This window comes from Sturnira hondurensis, unplaced genomic scaffold (assembly GCF_014824575.4).
Source record: "Sturnira hondurensis isolate 20B ecotype Veracruz unplaced genomic scaffold, ASM1482457v3 Scaffold0006957, whole genome shotgun sequence".
Taxonomy (NCBI): domain Eukaryota; kingdom Metazoa; phylum Chordata; class Mammalia; order Chiroptera; family Phyllostomidae; genus Sturnira; species Sturnira hondurensis.
The window spans coordinates 179,645-199,935 of NW_028079588.1; the positions used below are offsets into that span (position 1 = coordinate 179,645).

The 20,291-nt window shown below is 37.1% G+C and overlaps 1 protein-coding gene and 1 non-coding gene across 4 annotated transcripts in view; one reads left to right on the plus strand and one right to left on the minus strand.

Moving 5' to 3' along the window:
* The window catches only part of TERF1 (telomeric repeat binding factor 1), a 48,675-nt gene extending 31,159 nt beyond the window's left edge, over window positions 1-17,516 (minus strand). For 2 of the 3 annotated variants that reach the window (XM_037050923.1, XM_037050925.1), the window contains exons 1-6: window positions 17,173-17,516; window positions 11,889-11,984; window positions 5,413-5,534; window positions 3,166-3,246; window positions 1,340-1,489; window positions 504-613 (exon numbers count right to left, since the gene is read on the minus strand). In XM_037050923.1, coding sequence (XP_036906818.1) covers window positions 504-613; window positions 1,340-1,489; window positions 3,166-3,246; window positions 5,413-5,534; window positions 11,889-11,984; window positions 17,173-17,479 — 866 coding nt within the window. In that variant the 5' untranslated portion in view covers window positions 17,480-17,516. The remainder of the gene's footprint in view (window positions 1-503; window positions 614-1,339; window positions 1,490-3,165; window positions 3,247-5,412; window positions 5,535-11,888; window positions 11,985-17,172) is intronic. The other variant, XM_037050924.1, reaches the window with a different exon arrangement.
* LOC118990350 (small nucleolar RNA SNORA17) lies at window positions 16,126-16,191 on the plus strand. Its single transcript, XR_005067209.1, has one exon. It is a non-coding gene; the product is annotated as a small nucleolar RNA SNORA17 (small nucleolar RNA).
* Window positions 17,517-20,291: the final 2,775 nt, after the last annotated feature.

Below are 20,291 nucleotides of genomic sequence, written 5' to 3' on the forward strand. Positions count from 1 at the left end.
GAACTCTGGTCTCTCAATATGTATGACTGACACAGCGGTTTCCTTCCAGCACTGGAGCAAATCACTATTTCTTCAGTGGAGCACCTGAAGCAGGCTAGCTTACCCTTACAGGTGTGTGAGCAATGTCTTAAATACTAGAATACCCCTCAGTACAGTCAGACAGTCACATAGTGCGGCCAAGTGGGATCTAAGAGCTAAAGGGCACAGATGATTCAGGTTTCCAGCCTGGGTACTGTTCCAGGGCACAAATTTACTGAGAATGATAAATATCACACTGTCTAAACCATGTATTTTCACTACTCTTGCTTAGCACATTTAACAAAATTTCGCATAAGTCATGAAACAAAATAACTTTACATACTTTGAATCGCCAAAAGTTCATCATCAAGACAATATACCCAATGTCCAAAAATTATTTTTATTAATAATGGCTCACTTGTGTCACTTTTACATAAAGATATTACATTCATATGATAAAAAATATTATCAATGGATTTACAAACCTTTTGCCTGTATCCAAATCAGCTTGAGTTTCCATGCCAATGTCAGTATCATTAGGCTTCTCCTGAGGAACTGTTCTTGCTCTTTTACTTTCTACTACTTTGGCTGCTGCCTAAAAAAGGGGATTGGGGAGAGAAAGGAATGCTTTAAGCCACTTTAAACAAAAAACATTAAATTAAAGTGAATTCTTTGATAGTTGTAACAAAAGTACCTACTCACAAGCCAGTCAAGGGCACTACGCTGCTATTTTTTTTACCCAGTAACTCTGACATCACCTGCAGCTACTTTAAATACCTGCTGATGGAGATCTTCTCTTGTAAATCTGTTATACACACAATGTTCTCTTGGCAATTTTAAGATAAAAGGTCAGTTAAAAAAATCCGGATATTTTAAAATAAAACTACACCAAATTAACCAATGCTCCATCAAACACATTAAGTTAAAAATTTCTGAGGTCAAGACAGAGGCTAATATGTTATATAAAAAATTTGAAGGCCCCCTTTCAGTCTAATTTTAAATTTTTCCAAAAATATGCTAAAACTTTTATAAAGTTTAATTAAATTTAAACTAAATATTTTTGCTTATTTCTTAACTCATTCTAAGTTTCCTGTCTCAACTTTTTATTTTGAAAACTTATTCAATTCTTATTTTGAAAAGTTGTAAAAATATTACAAAGATCATTGATAAACCCTTTAGGTTCACTAATTGTAACTCTTTGCCACATTCTTCTACAAAAACCACTAAAAATTGATTTGTCTTTTAAGGATTTCTATTTAACTATTATTCTTTATTATAATAATTTCTCCTAAGTCTACTAGTCTTTCTGAAATATGCATACCTTCATTAAAAATGTTGATGATTTTTCATCAAGCACATAATTCACAAAACTCTTAATTTTCTCCATCATGCGGTTATAGCTGAAGTGTTGAAAAAAGGAATGAAATGTATCTTTCTGAGAGATTATCTTAAGCAATTTCCTTTGTACAGTCTAGGGGAAAAAAAGGAACAACACAAAAATCACAAATAAGATACTAGAAATTTTGTCATATATTAAAAAGATCACTTAATAAAAACAAACTCAAAGACACACAAGATGTTTAAAAATCTAATGTTCTAAATGGCCCACTGATTTATTTTCTTTTCAATTTAAAAATACATTTCACACACATAATAAAGGACTTAAAAATTACAAACCTGAATGTGCAGTACCAAATTTAAGAAATAAGATAGCATCTGTACAGTTACAGCCCTTATTTATAAAAAAGTGGGGACAGGGAACCCAATAAATGTGTCAAGCTTTTTGCTGCAATCTGGAGTGTTGTCCCCTAGGAACAGGAGCAAATCAGAGACAGACTGAGCCTTCCTAAAACTACAACTGACGGCCAACTTGGCTCAGTCCCTCAAGGGATTAAGGTGATTGTCCCCCAACTCTATACACACCAGTAAATGAGAAGATGCTCACCTGCATTAGTCATCAAGGAGACAAAATTAAAGCTCAATGTGACACAGTACATATTTGCTAAAATGACTAAAGAAAAAACCACAGATAGAGTCTGTGAAGCAACTGGAACTCTCCTGCACTTGTAGAGGAACTGAGATAATATAACTGCTTTGGAAAATTACTCGGCAGCATCTACCAAAACTGACTATGTTCATATCCTATAATCCATCAGTTTCAATCCTAAGTACACTATGTGTTTCACAAAAGATATGGATAAAGGAATGTAATAGTCCAAAACTGGAAAATGACTCAAATGTCCATCGACAGTAGAATAGATGAATTGTAGTAGATTCCTACAATGAAGTAATGAGAATGAACAAAGTATTATAAGCAACGCCATGAATCAATCTTACAAATACAAACTTGCTATATGATTCTATTATGTAAAGTTCAGAAAAAAGTAAAGCTGATCTTAGATGTTATACGTCAGGCCAGTGGCTGCCGGTGAGAAGGTAGGAGGGACAGGGACTGGAGGATGGGGGTGCTGGGATCTTCCGATTCATGATTTTGGGGGCTCATCATAGAAATGTGTTCCTTTTGTGGAAACACACCTACTTATACATTTACGCTACATGTACTGTACTAGAGGTATGCTATTGGTCAATAAGTTCACAGAAAAGCTATCTTTTCTTTGATTAAGCTTAATTTACTCTGATAGCACTTTATTTTTAATATTCAACCTTAATGTTACACAGAGAAACAAAAATGACCAATGATCACATAATAAACCATGAGAAAAATAAACAAGTTTTAATGCCTTCTCATACCTGCATTGCCCAGTATAGTAGCCATTAGTTACATATGGCTACTGAGCCCTTAAAATGTTTAAGCCCTGAAATTAGACAAAAATGTAAAATACATATGAAGTTTTGATGACAGTACAGAAAAGGAATGCAAAATATTTCATCAATACATTTTATACTAATTGTTTAAAATGATTTTAAAATATTAAAAAACAGTGGGTTCAATATTAAAATTAACTCCACTTGTTTCTTTCTAGTTTTTTAATGTAGCTATCAGAAAATTTAAAATCACATATGTGACTTGCATTGTACTTCTATTAGACAGCACTGTTCTATATACCGTTCTCGTTCTCCTTCCACGTTCTTCAATTTTCCTCATTCCATACAAACAGTTCTAAAATTCTGATTTTAAACAATTACCGTATGTGAGCCATCAAATATTCTTTCAAAGACTTCTTCTGCTTCCTTAAAATTGCCACTTTCCATGCAAACAGCTATAGCCTAAAAGATATGATGACAAATATATATCTTAGATTGCTCTTTGAAATACTCAATTGTTGTTTAATACTGAAATAACTACGGTATTTTTCCAAATATAAGATGCACTCCCCCCCAAATTTGGGAGGAAAGAGAGGGGTGCATCTTATAGTCAGAATGTAGCTTACCTGGCTCGCTATGGGAGGGAGGGTGGCAACCTATGTCATTAAAGTTATTAAATATTTTACCACATTTTTTGCTTCAAAATTTTTTCCCCTATTTTCCTCCTCTAAAACCTAGGTGTATCTTACAGTCTGAAAAATTTGGTACTTCATTTAAAATATTTTTATGTAATTTATATGATCTCACCTATAAGTGGAATCTAATCAACAAAACAAATAAACAAGCAAAATATAACCAGAGACACTGAAATAAAGAACAAACTGACAGTAACCAGAGGGGAGAGGGGAGGGGGAAAAACAGGGGAAAGATAGGGAAGGGTCATCATCAAGAAACACGTTCAATTTAGTTGAACAATAAAAAAAGAAAAAGGACAAAAATAAATAATTTTTGTAATTTAATAATTTTGATTTGATAAATTATCTAAAATATTCATTGAAGATAAGGTAATTTGTTTGAAAAGACATGAAAAAAATTTCATGTATACTAATAAATATGCAGCACTGTATCTCTAATTTAGGTCAAATTAAAGTCAAGTATTAATAAATAAACCAGAAGTTGCATTATGTACATTTAGGACCCACTTAAATATTTTGAGCAAAAGGGAAATGAGGGGAACTAGATGGCATTTGTGAAGATTAGGATATATAAAATCTGCTAGACAGGACACCTGGAAAGTCTCTAATAGAAAGCTAGGAAGCCAGATGCTTTTCAATAATCATTTTATAAATTCCCCTTTTTGATACCACATATGTAGTAAGATATGGGACCACTGTTACCATCTAAGTAACTTTATAAACTTGGACAAATTATTTAGCCTCTTGATGCCTCCTTTTTCCTATATGCAACAGGGTGGAAATAAAAATATCTACTTCAGAGTTTTGTTTTAGAGTTAGAAAGTTTTATATGAAAATACTTAGAATAGTACCTGGTAAATAGTAAGCAGTATAGTACATGTTTGTTATATATTTTATGGTAATGCACTTGACTTTTCACTGGTATATTAACAAAGGCCTGCTTCCACTAGAAACCCCCCAAATTGGGATAACATGACGAATCTCTTTGCCTTGCATTGAAATTCTTAAAAGAAGCAGTCATTTTCCTACTCATTCTCTTCAGGTCTTAATTCTACCCTGACAGTCACTATGTTATCAATAATTAATTCATGGAGAAGTGGGATACAACCTGGATTTTCCCTCCTACCCAACAGTAAAACAATTTCTTTTAAATGTGGAAAAATTTATTTTTCTAACAAAATTGCTCTTAGAAAAACTTTGCTCTGATCTAACATCTTTCAGTGATGTTTTTGGCTTATCACTCTTTCTTTTAAAGTTTTACTGTCTTAAAAAAATCCTCAACTGAGGATGTACATTATTGATTTTCTTTTTAGAGAAAATGGAAGGGGGAGAGAGAGAAAAATATCAATGTAAGAGAAAAAACAATTGGTTGCCTCCTGCAACTGCCCTGACCAGGAATCAAACTTGCAGCCTAGGTATGTGCTCTGACCAATAATCAAACCCACAGCCTTTTGGTGTACAGGATGAACCTGCAACTAACTGAGCCACCTGACTAGGGCTGGCGTATTACTCTTTAATAGGCTACTCCTGAAACTCTCTCTACATAGTTAAAACTTTACATTCTCTTGATCACAAAAATCTGTTGATTTTTTAAATCAAATATTCTACTTTTTTCATATTTATAATGTTTAAATAAAAATTGAGAGGACACAAACCTGAAGTTTTTCAAACTGCCCGATGGTCTTTAAATAGATGTGGCACATTTTCCTAAGTGTAGACAATAAATATTTAGGTGGCAAGCACTGAGTCCTATCCCTTAGAGCTCACGTCAAGACTATAAACTAAAGGTTTTCTAAAGAAAATGATTATATTACATTTTACTCTGGGTTTAGTGCCCAACTTCTATTAGAGTGGCTCTTAATTTCTTTAGATGTTATATTTTCATTTTCTAGTAAAGTAACAAATAATGATAAACACACAGTAATACTCATACCTGAATTTTAATTAAATTCTGTATTTCTTCATGAAATTTGTCATGTTCCTTTTCAATTGAATCCCAAATCATCAGGGCTGATTCCAATGGTGTAATTCGTTCATCAGTTTCAAACTGTGCATCTTTTAAAACCAGAACAAAAATAAGTAACTTTGAAAGCTAAGGAGAACCTTACTTTGTCACTTAAGAAAATTCATTTCTTTATTTACTGAATGTATACTACCTGCTAGGCAGTGCTCTTGCATATACCTGTTTAGGGAAGTGATCTAATATTCCAAGTTAATTTCCTTATTAAAATCAACTTTAACAATGGAAAAAGCTAGATGAGTTTATAGAACATTTAAAGCTTTTCTTTCTTTTTTTTAAAGATTATTTATTTACATATTTTTAGGGAGTGGAAAGGAAGGAGAAAGAGAGGAAGAGAAATATTAATGTGTATTTGCCTCTCATTGCACCCCCTCCTAGGGACCTGGTTTACAACATAGGCATGTGCCCTGACTGGGAATCGAACTGGTGGCCATTTGGTTTACAGGCCAGCACTCAATCCACTGAGCCACACCAGCCAGGCTATTTAAAGCTTTTCTTCACTAAAATATTAATCTGATAAGCTAGAATAGATTATACACTACATAAAGTATCATGGTAACAGAATTCTTAAATGCTTCATAAGTCTAACTGCATTATAACAAACCTCTAGAGCACAAAATTTGTTTATTTTGAATTTGATTTTAGCATAAACTACCTGAAATCCTTGCTATATATTTTGTGGTTATTTTAAATAAGATCTTTCAAAAAGTTATTTCTGTACCAACATTTTTACAATCACCAAGGCTTAAAAACCTAGCCTTAGCTGGTGTGGCTCAGTGGATTGAGTGGTGCAAAGGGTCACTGGTTCGATTCCCAGTCAGGGCACATGCCTGAGTTGTGGGCCAGGTCCCCAACTGGGGATGTGCAATAGGCAACCACACATTGATGTTTCTCTCCCTTCCTTCCCCATCCTCTGCAAATAAATAAATAAATAAATTTTCAAAAAATATCTAAGGAGTCACTGTTTTACTCTCTTTCTCATCACCATATCCTGTATCTTGCAAAACATGGGATAGTGGTTTAAGAAACTTGATTTTGGAGTTTATTCCAGACTCTATCATTACCTCTTTAGTGCTGAAAAAGTCACTTCACCTCTAAGCCTCATTTTTCTCACCTACAAAATAGTAAAAATAAATACTGTCTCATAGGACTTATGTAAGTATTTAATGAGATAGTATTTGTACTACAGAATTTTAATCAGGTTACTCTGATCAAAGATTCACAGTGGCTGGTAAACTACTTAGTAAATTACATACAAACATTTCAAGCTGACATTTAGATAGAACCTTCACTATAATCTGTAATCTACATGTATAATCTATAATTCATTCACTCAATAAATATTGAGCACTCAGTATATGTAGATGCTAGAGTAAAAACTAAGAATATCTTAGTGAATAAGACAAAGTCCATGTTCGCTAATAATTTGTTAAATTAACACATACTTTAACTTCAGCGTGATACAGTCTAGTAAGAAAAAAAGGGTACTAGGAATCGAGAATGATGGGGCAGGGGCTCTTTCAGACAGAGAAGTTAGGAAAAGCCTCTTTGAGGAACTGACAGTGGAGCCAAGATCAGCATAATGTGAAACAGAAGCAGCAAAGATGTACAGGAAAAACACTCCACAGGGCACAGCAAGTACAAAGGCCCTGAAAAGTTTGACCTGTCAAAAGATAGGTCAGTCCGCTAAGAGTAATAGTGGGCAAATGTCACATGTCATCAAAGATGACAGGGGAAGGAAATAAATGTCTGTTTCAGAACTTCGAATGTAGAACGAACAAGACCTGCCGGTGGACTGGATGTGGAGTTTGAGAAAAACAAGGAACTCTCTCAAACTTGAGAGAGGTTTTAACAACTGGATAAATGGTGCTGCCATCTATTGACATAGGAATGCTTGGGGAGGAGCAAGTTTTGGGAAGTTAAGGATACAAATCAGTTCTACTATCCAAAAACGATAAAAACAAACAAAAACCAAGACAAGACAAATAATAAAAAAAGAAAAAAATGACTTCTACTATCCAGGTAAACTATAGTCCATTCTTCAAATAACTCAAATGTTTGTTTTATATAGAATACTATTTTTACATTCTTACGAAATCCATCAACCCTTTTAGGTTTAGAGCAAACTCTAACTCCTTCCTGAATTCTGTCCTTACTCTGGCTAAGTGACTAGGAGATACCTTTTCTCTAAAATCTCTGTACAGCCATTCCTATCTTTGTTATATTTTGCAATGTTTTTTACTTACACTTATCTCAACAATCCTATTAGCATTTAAGTGTCTTGAAGGCAGAAAACCTCTCATAGTACAATGCATGATGATTATATTTGAAATTTTGAGGTTAGGAGCTACACAGTATACTCCTCTCAAATCCTGTAGTTTCTGGTACACTAGTAGTTCCATGAACTATGTAAAAATAAACATACCGAATAGAACTGTGAAAGGCACATCCATTTTTTTCTTTTGCAAAATTAGAGGAAGTATGCAATTTAATACTAGCAGTTTCCACGATTTCTACTTTACTTCCTGTGGTGCTCTCCTAATTGTTTCACCAACATTTTTGATATAAAAATATATTCATTCATATACTAAGTCTCTTTATAGTCCAGGCTCTGTGCCAGGTTCTTAGGATACAAACATGAAAAAGAAAAAGTTTTTGCCCTTGTGGAACTCCCATGCTAGCTATGAAGGAAGACATGTAGACAAATCTATGTGACTAGGACTTTACTAGAGTCACACAGGGTGGGGAAAAGTAGGTGTACAGTTGTATGGAAAAAATACAGTAACTAATAAATAATACAAGAATAAACTCTGTGTTTTGCATATTCTCAACTATAAACCCACTTTTGCCATATATTATGCCAATAGTTTTCAACCCTAGGTATACCCTGGAATCATGTGAGGAACTTTTAAAAATCACTGATGCCCCAGAGAATGATTTAATTAGTATAGGGGAGAGGCCATGCATCTCCATTTTCTAAAAACTGTGTAGGAGAGACTAGTGTATTTGAGGCAAAGAGGATTAGATCTAAAAAGGGATATTAGAAGAGAACCCTTACTCAAAGAGGAATCATCTAAACTGAGTCATTAAGTACAAACAGTAGCTAACCAAGAGAAGAGGACAAAAATGGAAAGAAAATATTTCAGAAGATGGAGAAGATAAGGAAGGTGTACAAAAGATATTCAAATTCCTAGTTAACATTATATGTGTCAGGCACTGTGCTAAGTGCTTAACATCCAGTATTTCCTTTGTCCACACAATTTTAGCAGTGTACACAATTTAAAAAAGGGCACAATACTATTAACCTTGTTTTTTGAAGGAGAACCAGAGATCTGCAGACTTCGCACAACTAGCAAGCAGTAGAAGCAGACAGCAGAACCCTTAAAAAGCACTATGTCTCAACAAAGGTCCATTCTAGGAATAACAAGATAGCTGCTATGAGCAAAGTACATGTAAAGCATGAAGTAAAAATGCAAAGGCAGATTGCCTAATCCTTGTTCATTTTATATCTGCTTCAACAGCCATCTTTCCTAATAAGTCTTTCCTGACTGACATTACTAACCCCTCTCACTAATCTGCCTTCTTTCATATAACTAAGATACAAAATAAATGTTTATGTTAGATCTTCAAAAAATTTAGTGTAACCTTTCAGGTAGGATATAGGATACTGCAGCACACCAACACTCCCACAACTAAAAAAAACTGGATAAATTGCAGTCGTGTCACTACAGGCATGGGATAGCAATGAGGGTATGAGGAACCAAAGTTCCAATGGGAGAGTCCTGAGGTGAGCTAACGCTTTGTAGAGGTTCTCCTTCCTGAGCTCATTTGCTACTCAAGCCGAGGATCCAGTGAATTTCAGACAGAGAGATTTTACTGGGGGTAAGAGAAATAAAAAAAGCTTCTGGTGGTTTCCTTGGGGCCAGCTTGGTGGACTGGAAACTAGAAAAACTGAAAACAAATGTTTTTTCCTGCACAGAACATTTGCTGAGTTCTGGAACAGTGTAGGAAGCTGGGTGGAAAGGCAGGGAAATCTCCCAGAGTTGCATGGATCTTAAAGATATAGTCTCGTGAAAGGAGAAGCAAAAAAACATTTCCCCTTCATGGCATATGCCATATTTTAAAGCTACGTGGGGCAGAAGACTAAAGCTAACATGGTAGCCCCCAGCTATATGCAATTATTTAGCAGTTAAAATATGCTAGTCCAAACTGAGATTGTTTTAAGTATAAAATACACACTAGATTTCAAAGACTTACTGCAAAAAAGGGGGGGTAAAAGATCTCATTAACATATTTTATATTGATATGTTGGCACATATTTTGAAAATATTGGGTTAAATAAGATATTGCTAAAATTAATTCCACCTATTTGTTGGTAATTTATTTAAAGTATCATCTCCTTTATCATTATAAAGTATCTGCCATCATTGTCTTGTTACCTTTTTTGTCCTGAAATCTATTTTGTTTGATATAANACACACTAGATTTCAAAGACTTACTGCAAAAAAGGGAGGGTAAAAGATCTCATTAACATATTTTAATATTGATATGTTGGCACATATTTTGAAAATATTGGGTTAAATAAGATATTGCTAAAATTAATTCCACCTATTTGTTGGTAATTTATTTAAAGTATCATCTCCTTTATCATTATAAAGTATCTGCCATCATTGTCTTGTTACCTTTTTTGTCCTGAAATCTATTTTGTCTGATATAAGCACGGTTATACCTGCTTTTTTCTGGATGCCATTTGCTTGGAGTATCACGTTCTAGCCCTTCATTTTTCTAAATACTTTACTCAATGTTGCTATTGCAAAACTTTCCATTACATATGAGGCCCACTATATGCTTGTATTTCTATCAGGCAGTGTTGATGTAAAACAACCTAATAAAAAAATGCAAAAGGGTGTGTATACTTGAAAATCCAGTAAGTAAATTAAAGTGAAATTTAAAATGCATCTCACTTGAAAATACATTTTCAATTTCACTACATTTTCAAATGTAGTGAAATACATTTATTTTTGGTAATAGTCCCTGGCCTACTGTATCTAAGATACACTCAAAACAGGATTCTGGTGAATTTAAACTATGGGCGTCACACACAAAATCTGAGTTTTCTGCACTCTTTTTTGGGGAGGAAAGGAAGGGGGTAAATAAGATACACTGAATAAATGTTGTATGTGAAGCACAGCTGAGCACTGCAGAATATTTTGTTACATTTAATTGCAAAACAACTCTGTTAACAACCATCTTAACTTACCGTCTGCATGGTTAGAAATTCTCCAATTGTGTCCATATCAGCCCGTTTTTCTCTTCAGCAATAGGCCCAGACCCACCTACAATTCTGTCTTTCTCACATCTCCTCTGCCTCTAGTCCTGTACACTTATGAGTCCTGGCACTGACTCCAGACCTAACTAACAAAGTATACTACATGAGCCAGACAGATTAGCGAGGGCCTTGGGAACAGTATTAATACACTGGGATTTCATGTAATACACGTTCATAATAAGTAAGCAGTTTCATGTGAGTACTGCCTACTGCTTGTATAAACATTGTATAAACCAATATAAATATGTAATTATTTGCATCAAAAGATCCTTTAAATGACTATGGTGTAATGTCCACCATTACTGATAAACTGAATCAGGCATGTCCATTAGAATCTAAAATGAACTTTGGGGACAAGGGACAGAGATATCGTAGTTGTAAATCATTTCCCTTTTATAAGTAAGTGCTGAAATCAAGTAAGAGGCTTCAAACGTCACAGCTGCTAGTAAAAATGGAGTGTGCGCAACAGGATGAGTCACCACAAAAGCAGTCAAAAGCACATATATGTATAACCCATGGACACAGACACTGTGGTGATGGCCAGAGGGAAGGGGAAGTGGAGGAGGGAGGAGGGAGGGGGGAAATGGGGACATCTGCAATAGTGTCAACAATAAAAATAAAGAAAAGAATTTAAATTACCAATGTAAATTAAAATCTCCAAGGTACAGTCTGTGAAGTGTGGGGCCCTGACAACAGTGTCAGAATCACCTGGGAACTTACAGGATATGTAACTCCAGGGCCCCTCAACAGTCCTACTGCACATCTGACTGAATCACAAACTCACAGAGGGGAAGGGGACTTAGTTAGCATTCTGGGTTATTTTTTTCAACAAGTTCTCTAATAATTCTGAAACATGCTAAAGTTTGAGAACCAATGCTCTAAGAATATAGGGACTATAGTTCTTTTACTTGCTTTAGAAATCCTGTGTGTAGACATACATGACAAATACATATGGGCAAACACTCAAAACCAAATTACAGCTCTCATCTGTTTCTCCTCATTGTCTTACTTTAGACATGGATTGAAATATTTCCAATATAAGATAAAAACACATATTTACCAAGAGCTTTTCCTGCTGCAATTCTTGTCAAAAACTGACATATGTATACAGTTCTTAATTGATAAGCTGTTAGACTGGATAATCCATGAATAATAGCTGAAAAAGACAAAAAGTGAATTTTATTAAAACATCAAAAAAACCCTTGCTCTGACTTATGTGGCTCAGTTGGTTGGGCATTGTCCTGAAAAGCGAAAGGGTACTCATTCAATTCCGGTCAGGGCACATGCCTGGATTGGGGTTGGTCCTCATTTGTTGTGCATGCAAGAGTCAACATATTGATATTTCTCTCCCTTTCTCCCTACCTGCCCACCTGCCCCTCTCTAAATAAAAAATATAAAATCTTAAAAACAAACAAACAAATAAAAGAGTCTCTGCTAGCCTTGCAACCAGGGGAGCAATGGGCAGAGGCAGCTCATCCTGGGGTAACCCCCTGAACCCGTCTCCAAAGACCCGTTTTCTCCGATTCTTCACTGAGCTCACAGCAGCCCCGCCAAGGCTCACATCTTTCCTATAACATTTCTGGAGAGTCAAAGCAGCTCCACCTAGGCTCTCTCCTGTCCCAAGTCCTCTCTGTTTCACTGTCCCCAGCTTTAATAAACATACTCTCAAAAATAAAAACAAAAAATCAGAACAAGAAGACAGCAATAAACATTTGTAAAATAAAGCTGGTATTTCACATGTAGAACAATAAATATTTAAAGCTACTTTCACAGGTAGCACTCAATGAAAAGGAAGCTACAGATGCAAATGATAAAATGTGTCAACTCACTATCTGGAAGCTTATTTTATGCCTTCAAATTTGTAATATTATAGGAAATATTTTATATTATTTCTGTCAAGGTTTCAGTGAAGTGAGTCTGTTCACTTTACAAGCTGTATTTTAAAAACGTATTTATTTATACTAATTTCCCAAATATCTGAATACTGACCAGATGTTATATTAGACAGTGAGTATATGCAGTGGCGAGTAAACCATAACCCTGGACCATGCAGCAACGACCACGTAGCAATGAAAGACAAATGACCGAACAACTAAAGTAAAAATGTGGAGGAAACTGAAAAAGATAAGTATAGAATGCTATGGAAGCATATAACAAAGAAATGTTGTAAGAGAAGTCTTTTCTGAAGAAATAATGTTTAAGACCTAAAGGTGCCATTATATAATACTTCACCTAGGACAGACTTGGTATATATAAAAACCAAAAAGCAGTCCAGCAGGCACTAAGCAGATAAGACAAATAAATACATTTCCTCAATTCTAAAATGCCATAATCTTATCATATACTAGCAATTATTGGGGGGAAGGGGAGTGTGCAAATATAGCCATATGATATTAAATAGGATTCAAAAACAGCACAAAATTTAAATAAAATTTAAACACAATTTATTCAATATTTAATGACCATCTACTTCTAGCCAATATTAGGAACTGATGACTGAATGGTAAGATGGCCAACTGGTCCCTGCCCCTCACGATGGTTTTAGTCTAAAACAGCACAAATTAAACTCTACACACCATCGTCCTTCTGCACAAGGAAAATCTACTTTGACTGAACCTAGCTACCTGCTTCTTCAATACCTATGCTAAACAATGCTGGCAGAAAAGTGCATTAGTAGGGAGGATCTAATAACTAGCAACAATAACACTATATTTAAGCACTTATAACACCATACCAGTGGTTTTCAACTGGGAGTGATTTTTTCTCTTAGAAAACATTTAGTGTGACAATAAATTCACAACTATTAACCACTGAACCTAAAATAACAAAAACAAAGCAAACTAGAACAGGAACAGAATCTCAGAAATGGGAGATCACATGCAGGGTTACCATCAGGGAACGGGTAGAATGGGGAAAAAGGCCCAGGGAATAAGGAGCATAATTGGTAGGTACAAAACAGACAGTAGTTAAGAATAGGATAGGAAACTGAGAAGCCAAAGAACTTATATGTACGACCCATGGGCATGAACTAAGGCGGGGTGCAATGAGGGAATGGAAGTACCGGGTGGAGGGAGATAAAGGGGATTAAAAAATGGGGTAGCTGTAAAAGCATAATCAAGAAAATATACTTAAAAAAAAGAAAACATTTAGTGAAAAAGAAAACATTTAGTCTGGAACCTTTTGGGTAGTCACGGGTGGAAGGGGGTGCTAATGACACCTAGTGGGTGAGGTCAGGAGTGCTACTAAATATCCTATCATGCACAGGGGCACCTGCATCCCCCCATGCCCCTCCACCCTCATGCACACACAAAACAAATAATTATGAGGAGCAAAGTGTCAAAAGTGCTGAGGTTGGGAAACCATGCTTTACACATATCTGTTCATTTGGTTCTCTCAACAGCCCTATGAGGTCATTACTATTATTACCACCCGAGTTAGGAAATCAAGGTACCAAGAGAGTAAATACTTGCTTCAGGTCTTACAGCTATAAAGTAGCAGAACCAGGAATCAAATCCAGACAATTTACTCTGGAGTTCATATTCTTAATCACTACCCTGCAGTCCGCAGTGCTTCCCATGGTAGGTAGGAGACAGGTTAGAAATAAGAATCTGGAAAAGGTGTCATCTGACAGGTGTGAGAACAATTCTGGGTTAGAATGAAAGAGTTAAGCATTTTCTAGACAGCATCAAGTTGCACATTTTTTACAATAATGAAAAGTACAGTAAATGAAATTCTACAGATGAGATAAAACGAGTCCCTTCAGTCAAAAATGGAATACAGAGACAAAACTATACTCACAACTTGCTTATCTTCCACTGATTAGCACTGTAACTTGAAAAACAGTTCCCTTTCTCTGGGATTCTGTGCTCTTAACCTGAATAAAATCGAAGTGGCCTAGATTATTTCTCTGGTCTTGAGCTAGAACCTTGAAAGGGGTTGTTATGTTTTTCATAAATTTATTTCTTAGAATTGTTTTAAATTTACAGAATTATTGTGAAAAACAGTAGAGGTTTTCACACAATTACTACAATCAGGCAATTTCTCCAAAGAGATCTGGTTCCCCTTATGGGTAAATAGTATTGGGAACCAAGACTTGAGAGGTAGGTGTACTTGTTGTTACGAGGGGTACACTGAGTCTACAACTTTTCATCTAACAGAACAAGGAAATTGATGAGAATAGTATCTGTGTCCATACATTTATAAAAATATGCATATGGCCCTGGCTGGTGTGCCTCAATGGGATGAGTGTTGGACTTCAAATAGAAAGGTTGCCTGTTCCATTCTCAGTTAGGGCACACGTCTGAGTTGCAAGCCAAGTCCCTTGTTGGGGGCAAAGGGAGACAATCGATCCATGTCTCTCTCACACATCGATGTTTCTCTCCCTCTCTTTCCCCTTCCCTTCCTCTAAAAATAAATAAAATCTTTAACAAAATATTCATCTATAAGTGGAACCTAATCAACAAAACAAGCAAGCAAACTATAACCAGAGACATTGAAATTAAAAACAATCTGACAGAGGGGAGGTGGGAGGGGATAAGGGGGGGGGAAGGGAGGGGTTTTCAGGAAAATGTATAAAGGAGACATGGACAAAACCAAAGGGGGGGTAGGATCAAGGGTGGGGAGTGGGGATGGCTGTGGTGGGTGAGAATGGTGGGGGGAAAATGGAGACAAGTGTAGTTTAACAGCAATAAAACAAATGTGGGGGAAAATGAAATCAATAAAATTACCCTCTGGTGAGGATTTAAAAAATATGAAGATGTATTTCTATATATAGCCATCGATACCTATTTTAAGCTAAACAAGCTCATGCTGATGTTTTCAACTGAAATTCATCACCACGTAGATAATTCTAGTCTCCTCCCCAAAGAGGACTTTTTAATAATTCTAATTATAGTGCACTGGCTTCATTCCAGGACTTATCTTTCTTGAGTTAAATTAATGGCTCTAGTGGTCTGTGTGATAAGTCAGAGGAAAGATTCTTGAATTGGATGATACGGCATGGGTCTAGAACATCCTTCATAAGGGGTTAAAAACTATCAATGTTTTAGGTTGCTTAACTAGTTTACTTCTCTATACACTAAGATTATTTGCCTAACTCATGGGATTGACATGAAGACGAACTGTGTCAATATGGTTTTCTTAAGTATTTCTATTTAATATTATCTTGGGACTGCATTCAGCTGCAATAAATTGAATGCCAATTCTGTAATAAATACTAGAGCATCTCTAACTGCAGAAACTTCATTTCTTTATTATGACCTTTTCTCCTTTCTTTCTTTGTGATTCAAACTGGCCTAACTGCCCCTAGAAGTGTTGCAGATGTGCCTGCTGTGTCACATTTTTATCATTAGGTGGCATACACTCAGCGTTCTGGCTGGGATCTGGCTGATCAACAATCTGACATTGGGAGAAAAAGAAAAAAAAACTGGCCTCCCTCAGCATCCTGACTCACCTGCCTTCTTCTCTCTTAATCATTAAGCCCTCAGGACAGTGAGGTTCTGGCTGGCAGCACATCATCTTAGGAATCCATCAGGTGGCTAACATCAGAACCAGAAGCACTCACCAAATAAGAGAGACCACACCTTAACTTTCCCTCAGTCACCTTGATTAATAATGACCCATGGCTTGGAAGCAATTGGGAAGCCAGGTATCAGAGCATCAGCTCATCCGCCTTCTGGCTTGGACCACTTTCTAAAAACAAACCCTTACTTTACTTTCCTTGCTGCAAACTTCTGTTTATGTCTTACTGGGCTTTGATACAAGCAGGCAAGCGGACTCCCTAGTTTGGTAAAGCACTTTCTGTTACCATTTAAAATGCCAGGGCAGTCTTCTTTATGGATCTATGTCTTTGTTCATCATTTACGGGCTGTAAATGTCTAGGCAGTAGATTTCATTGACTGTTACTATCATTCTGAACCCTACAATACTGAGTAAGCAGGCCAAGAGCGGTTTAAGTAGCTCACAGATTAACAGAAAACACTGAGGCCTAGATCACTTGGAGACCACAATGACTGCAGACTGCCATTTGAGAAATACCTGAGTTGAAAAAAAAAATTATGCCAACAAAGACAAAAAGAATTGGACACTGGGTTGGGTGCGATTTTGTACATTTGAACTCATTTAATCCTGTATCAACTCTAAACGGGGTCTTATTCTCACTTTTCTCAGAAAAATTTAGAATCGGAAAAAAACTGACGAGCTGACAATACGAGGATGCGAAATTTCAGCAAACAGTTCACTCACGCCTTCTGTGCTTCTCCTCTCCAGCGGGTCCCTCAGGGGGCCAGCGCGGCCTCGGCCGCCCACCCACCCGCCCGCCCGCCCTCCGCGTACCCGGCACTTACCCTCGGCGCTGTCGCGCGTCCGGTGGAAGTCCTCGGAGCGGTCGTCGCGGAAGGCTCGGCAGAGAGAGAGGCAGAGGAAATCCAGCATCCAGCCGCCAGCTACCGCCTCGGCCTCGGCCGCCAAGTCCGCATCCTTCTCTTCCTCCGGGGCCCCCATTTCAGCCTGACACTCGAACAGTTCCTGGCATTCGAACGAGTCCTCATTATCGTTCGCCCTTTCCCACAGCAGCTCCTCCGAGGGTCCCGCATCCTCCCCGTCCGCACGTCCCCGGGAGCTGGGAGACCCTCCAACACTACACCCCGCCATGTTTCACCACTGGCGCGGGTTTTGCTACTTTGAACTCTGAGCGACTATTGGCTTGCGGTGGAGGGAGGGGGTGGTGCCACGGCTGGCTCTTCCGCAGGGGACTCACCAATCACACCTCCAGGGTGGGCTAGCTGCTCGAGCCTGATATTTGATTGGCCTAGACCTGTCTTGCTTTGGGAAGTTAATTTCCTGTTACTAGAGCGCCGGGGGTTTTGTTTGTTTGTTTGTTTGTTTTTGGTAAAGTAGCTAACTCCAGATTGGGAGCGGAGAGACAAACCTAAGAGATGAGCGATTGGAACTGACTCTGATATTCTAGTACTTTAGACCCAAGTATTCACCTAACACACTACTACGCGAACGCAAACCAAAACTGTTAAAACTGTTTTACACTCGTACTTCTCCAACATTAATGTGCATCAGAATAACCCCCGGGACTTGTTAAACACAAGTTGCCAGGCTTCACCCAAGTATCAGTTCTATAGGTCTGGATTCGGGTTCCCGAATTGGCAATTCTAACAAGTTCCCAGGTGATGCTGCAGCAGCTTGTCAGACGACTACATTTTGATAATCACTACTTTAGAATAGAAATAAGCTATACAATGCAGCTTATTCTGAACTTCGAAATTTATCTACAACTTGGTGGTGGTGGGGAGGATGGTTATATTGTGTTTATGTAGGTGATAGTACATGAGTGAATTCACTTTATGGAAATTCACTAAACCTGATGTATACACTTCTCAATAATGTATGTTACATTTGAATAAAAAGTTTACCTTCAAAACCTTACTGTTTATAACACAGCCAACATTATCACAGCCTTTATGTGTTTTAAATTTACACATTATTGCCTTAAGGCTATAATTTAAATGTTGAGTCACTAAAGCACTTTATTATGGCCATTAAGAAGTCTTAGGTTGGGCCCTGGCCTGGTAGCTCAGTTGGTTGGAGCATTGTCCCCATACATTAAGGTTGCCGGTTCAGTCACAGTCAGGGTACATACACAAATCACCTAATGCATACATAAATCAATCAGTTAAAAAGAATAATGCCTAGGTTCAATGTCTTCTACCAGTTACTCACTAGCTATGTGCCTTAGACAAATTATGCCTCACTTTTTTCTTCTGTGTATTAGGCACAATACTGAAGCCCTCATCATTGGTTTATGGGAAGGATTAAAGGGCTTAATAAATGGAAAGAGTTTAAAAGGAAGCCAGGAATATACTAAGTGCTCCATTAATACTAGCTGAACAAACAGGACATTTGTGCTACCTGGAAAGAGGGTGATGAGTGAGAAGGGGTGCATCCTTCAGGCTCTAATGGTCCCATGGAAAGTCCCATTTTTAAACAACACAGAGGAATAGGGTCTAAGGGAGTGAGGGTTAAGGTGCATTAAGAACATAGCAAAGAAACACCAGGTTTCCAAAGTGAAACTTTTTTTTTTGTCATGCAAGGCTCTCAAATGAGGTCTGCTTCTTCCTTTCCTCCCAGCCTCCTATTCTTCTTTCCAGTAGGGGGTTAAGGGTTCTTCTTAGGTATGTCAATCAATTCATTAAAAGCCGACAAGTAAACATGGCATATTTTTCTTTGGTTTCCACTTACTGAAAGATTTAGGGAAGTGAAACATTTTTCAATTATGTATAATGAAGTAGAATTTTTAAATGCATATTTTGATTAGGCTTTAATCATAATAATTAACAAAATTTGTGTTTAGGGTTACTTCTAGCTATATACTGCATTCTCTGGCCTCTTCCCTTACTGGTATTTTGCTGAAGGAAAATTAAGAAACTGGACTATTTGGGTGGGTCTAAAAGTTATTTTAAAATTCCATCCCAGCAGAAGGTCAATAATGTAGAGTTTTATTGGGTTGTGGACCAGAAAAAAAGGCCTGGAGTAGGAGGCCTTTTTTAAAAAAATGTAATTTTTAAACCTGCCCATCAGGATAGATGGCAGAGTTATGCTCCTGAAATAGTAGTTTGACATTGCTTTCATCAGAAAACTCAACTGTGATTAGTGTAACCAAATGCAATAAAACTTACAATATATGAAGTTCCAATAACACTTTAGCCATATATATTTTAATTTAGTGGCATGATAGATAAATCAAACATATGGCACTTCAGTAAAATTTGTATGTATTTGGTAAACAGTCTGTGATGGGAAATTTTGGGGGGCAGTAAAGTCGTAAGGTGTCATTCCTTTCACAATTGCTTTTAAGGAGGCAGATACTAGTAGTTCAAGGTAAATGAAGGGGTGGGTGGAAGGGATAATCTTGAGTTTGATTATTTTTAAAGTCACCCCTTGGGTAAAATTAGGAAATTACATTTCTTGCAAACTTGAGTTTATACTGAGAGATGTGATCAGATTACTGGGGAGGAGAAGAGAGGGTCCACAGGAGGAGGTTGCCCAAGGCAATGATAAAGTCTGGGAAGGGGTTGGCTGAGAAGCTGAATGTCTCCTGTGTGCGAGGAATTATGGGCCAGAAGACTTAAACAGAAGGAGGGCAGAGACTGGCTCTCTTTCTCCTCCTTGAGGATGCTTGGATAATTCTGCTGTACCCACCTGTGTCTCCCAAAGGATGGCATTTTAAATGGGAAAAGGAACTCTGGGCACAACCTAGGATTGGTATGGCCTGGAAAAGGGTGGCAAAGTTATTTTTCTTTGGGGGTTCTAGAGGGAATGGTCTCTGGGGCAGGGGCCTGCCAGTCTTCCAAAATTGTGCAGCTTTTGTATCTTATGTTGTTTTAGTTTGTAAACTAACCTTACGGAAATAAGATACCGTATTTTGCTGTGTATAATGCACTTTAGTCCATGA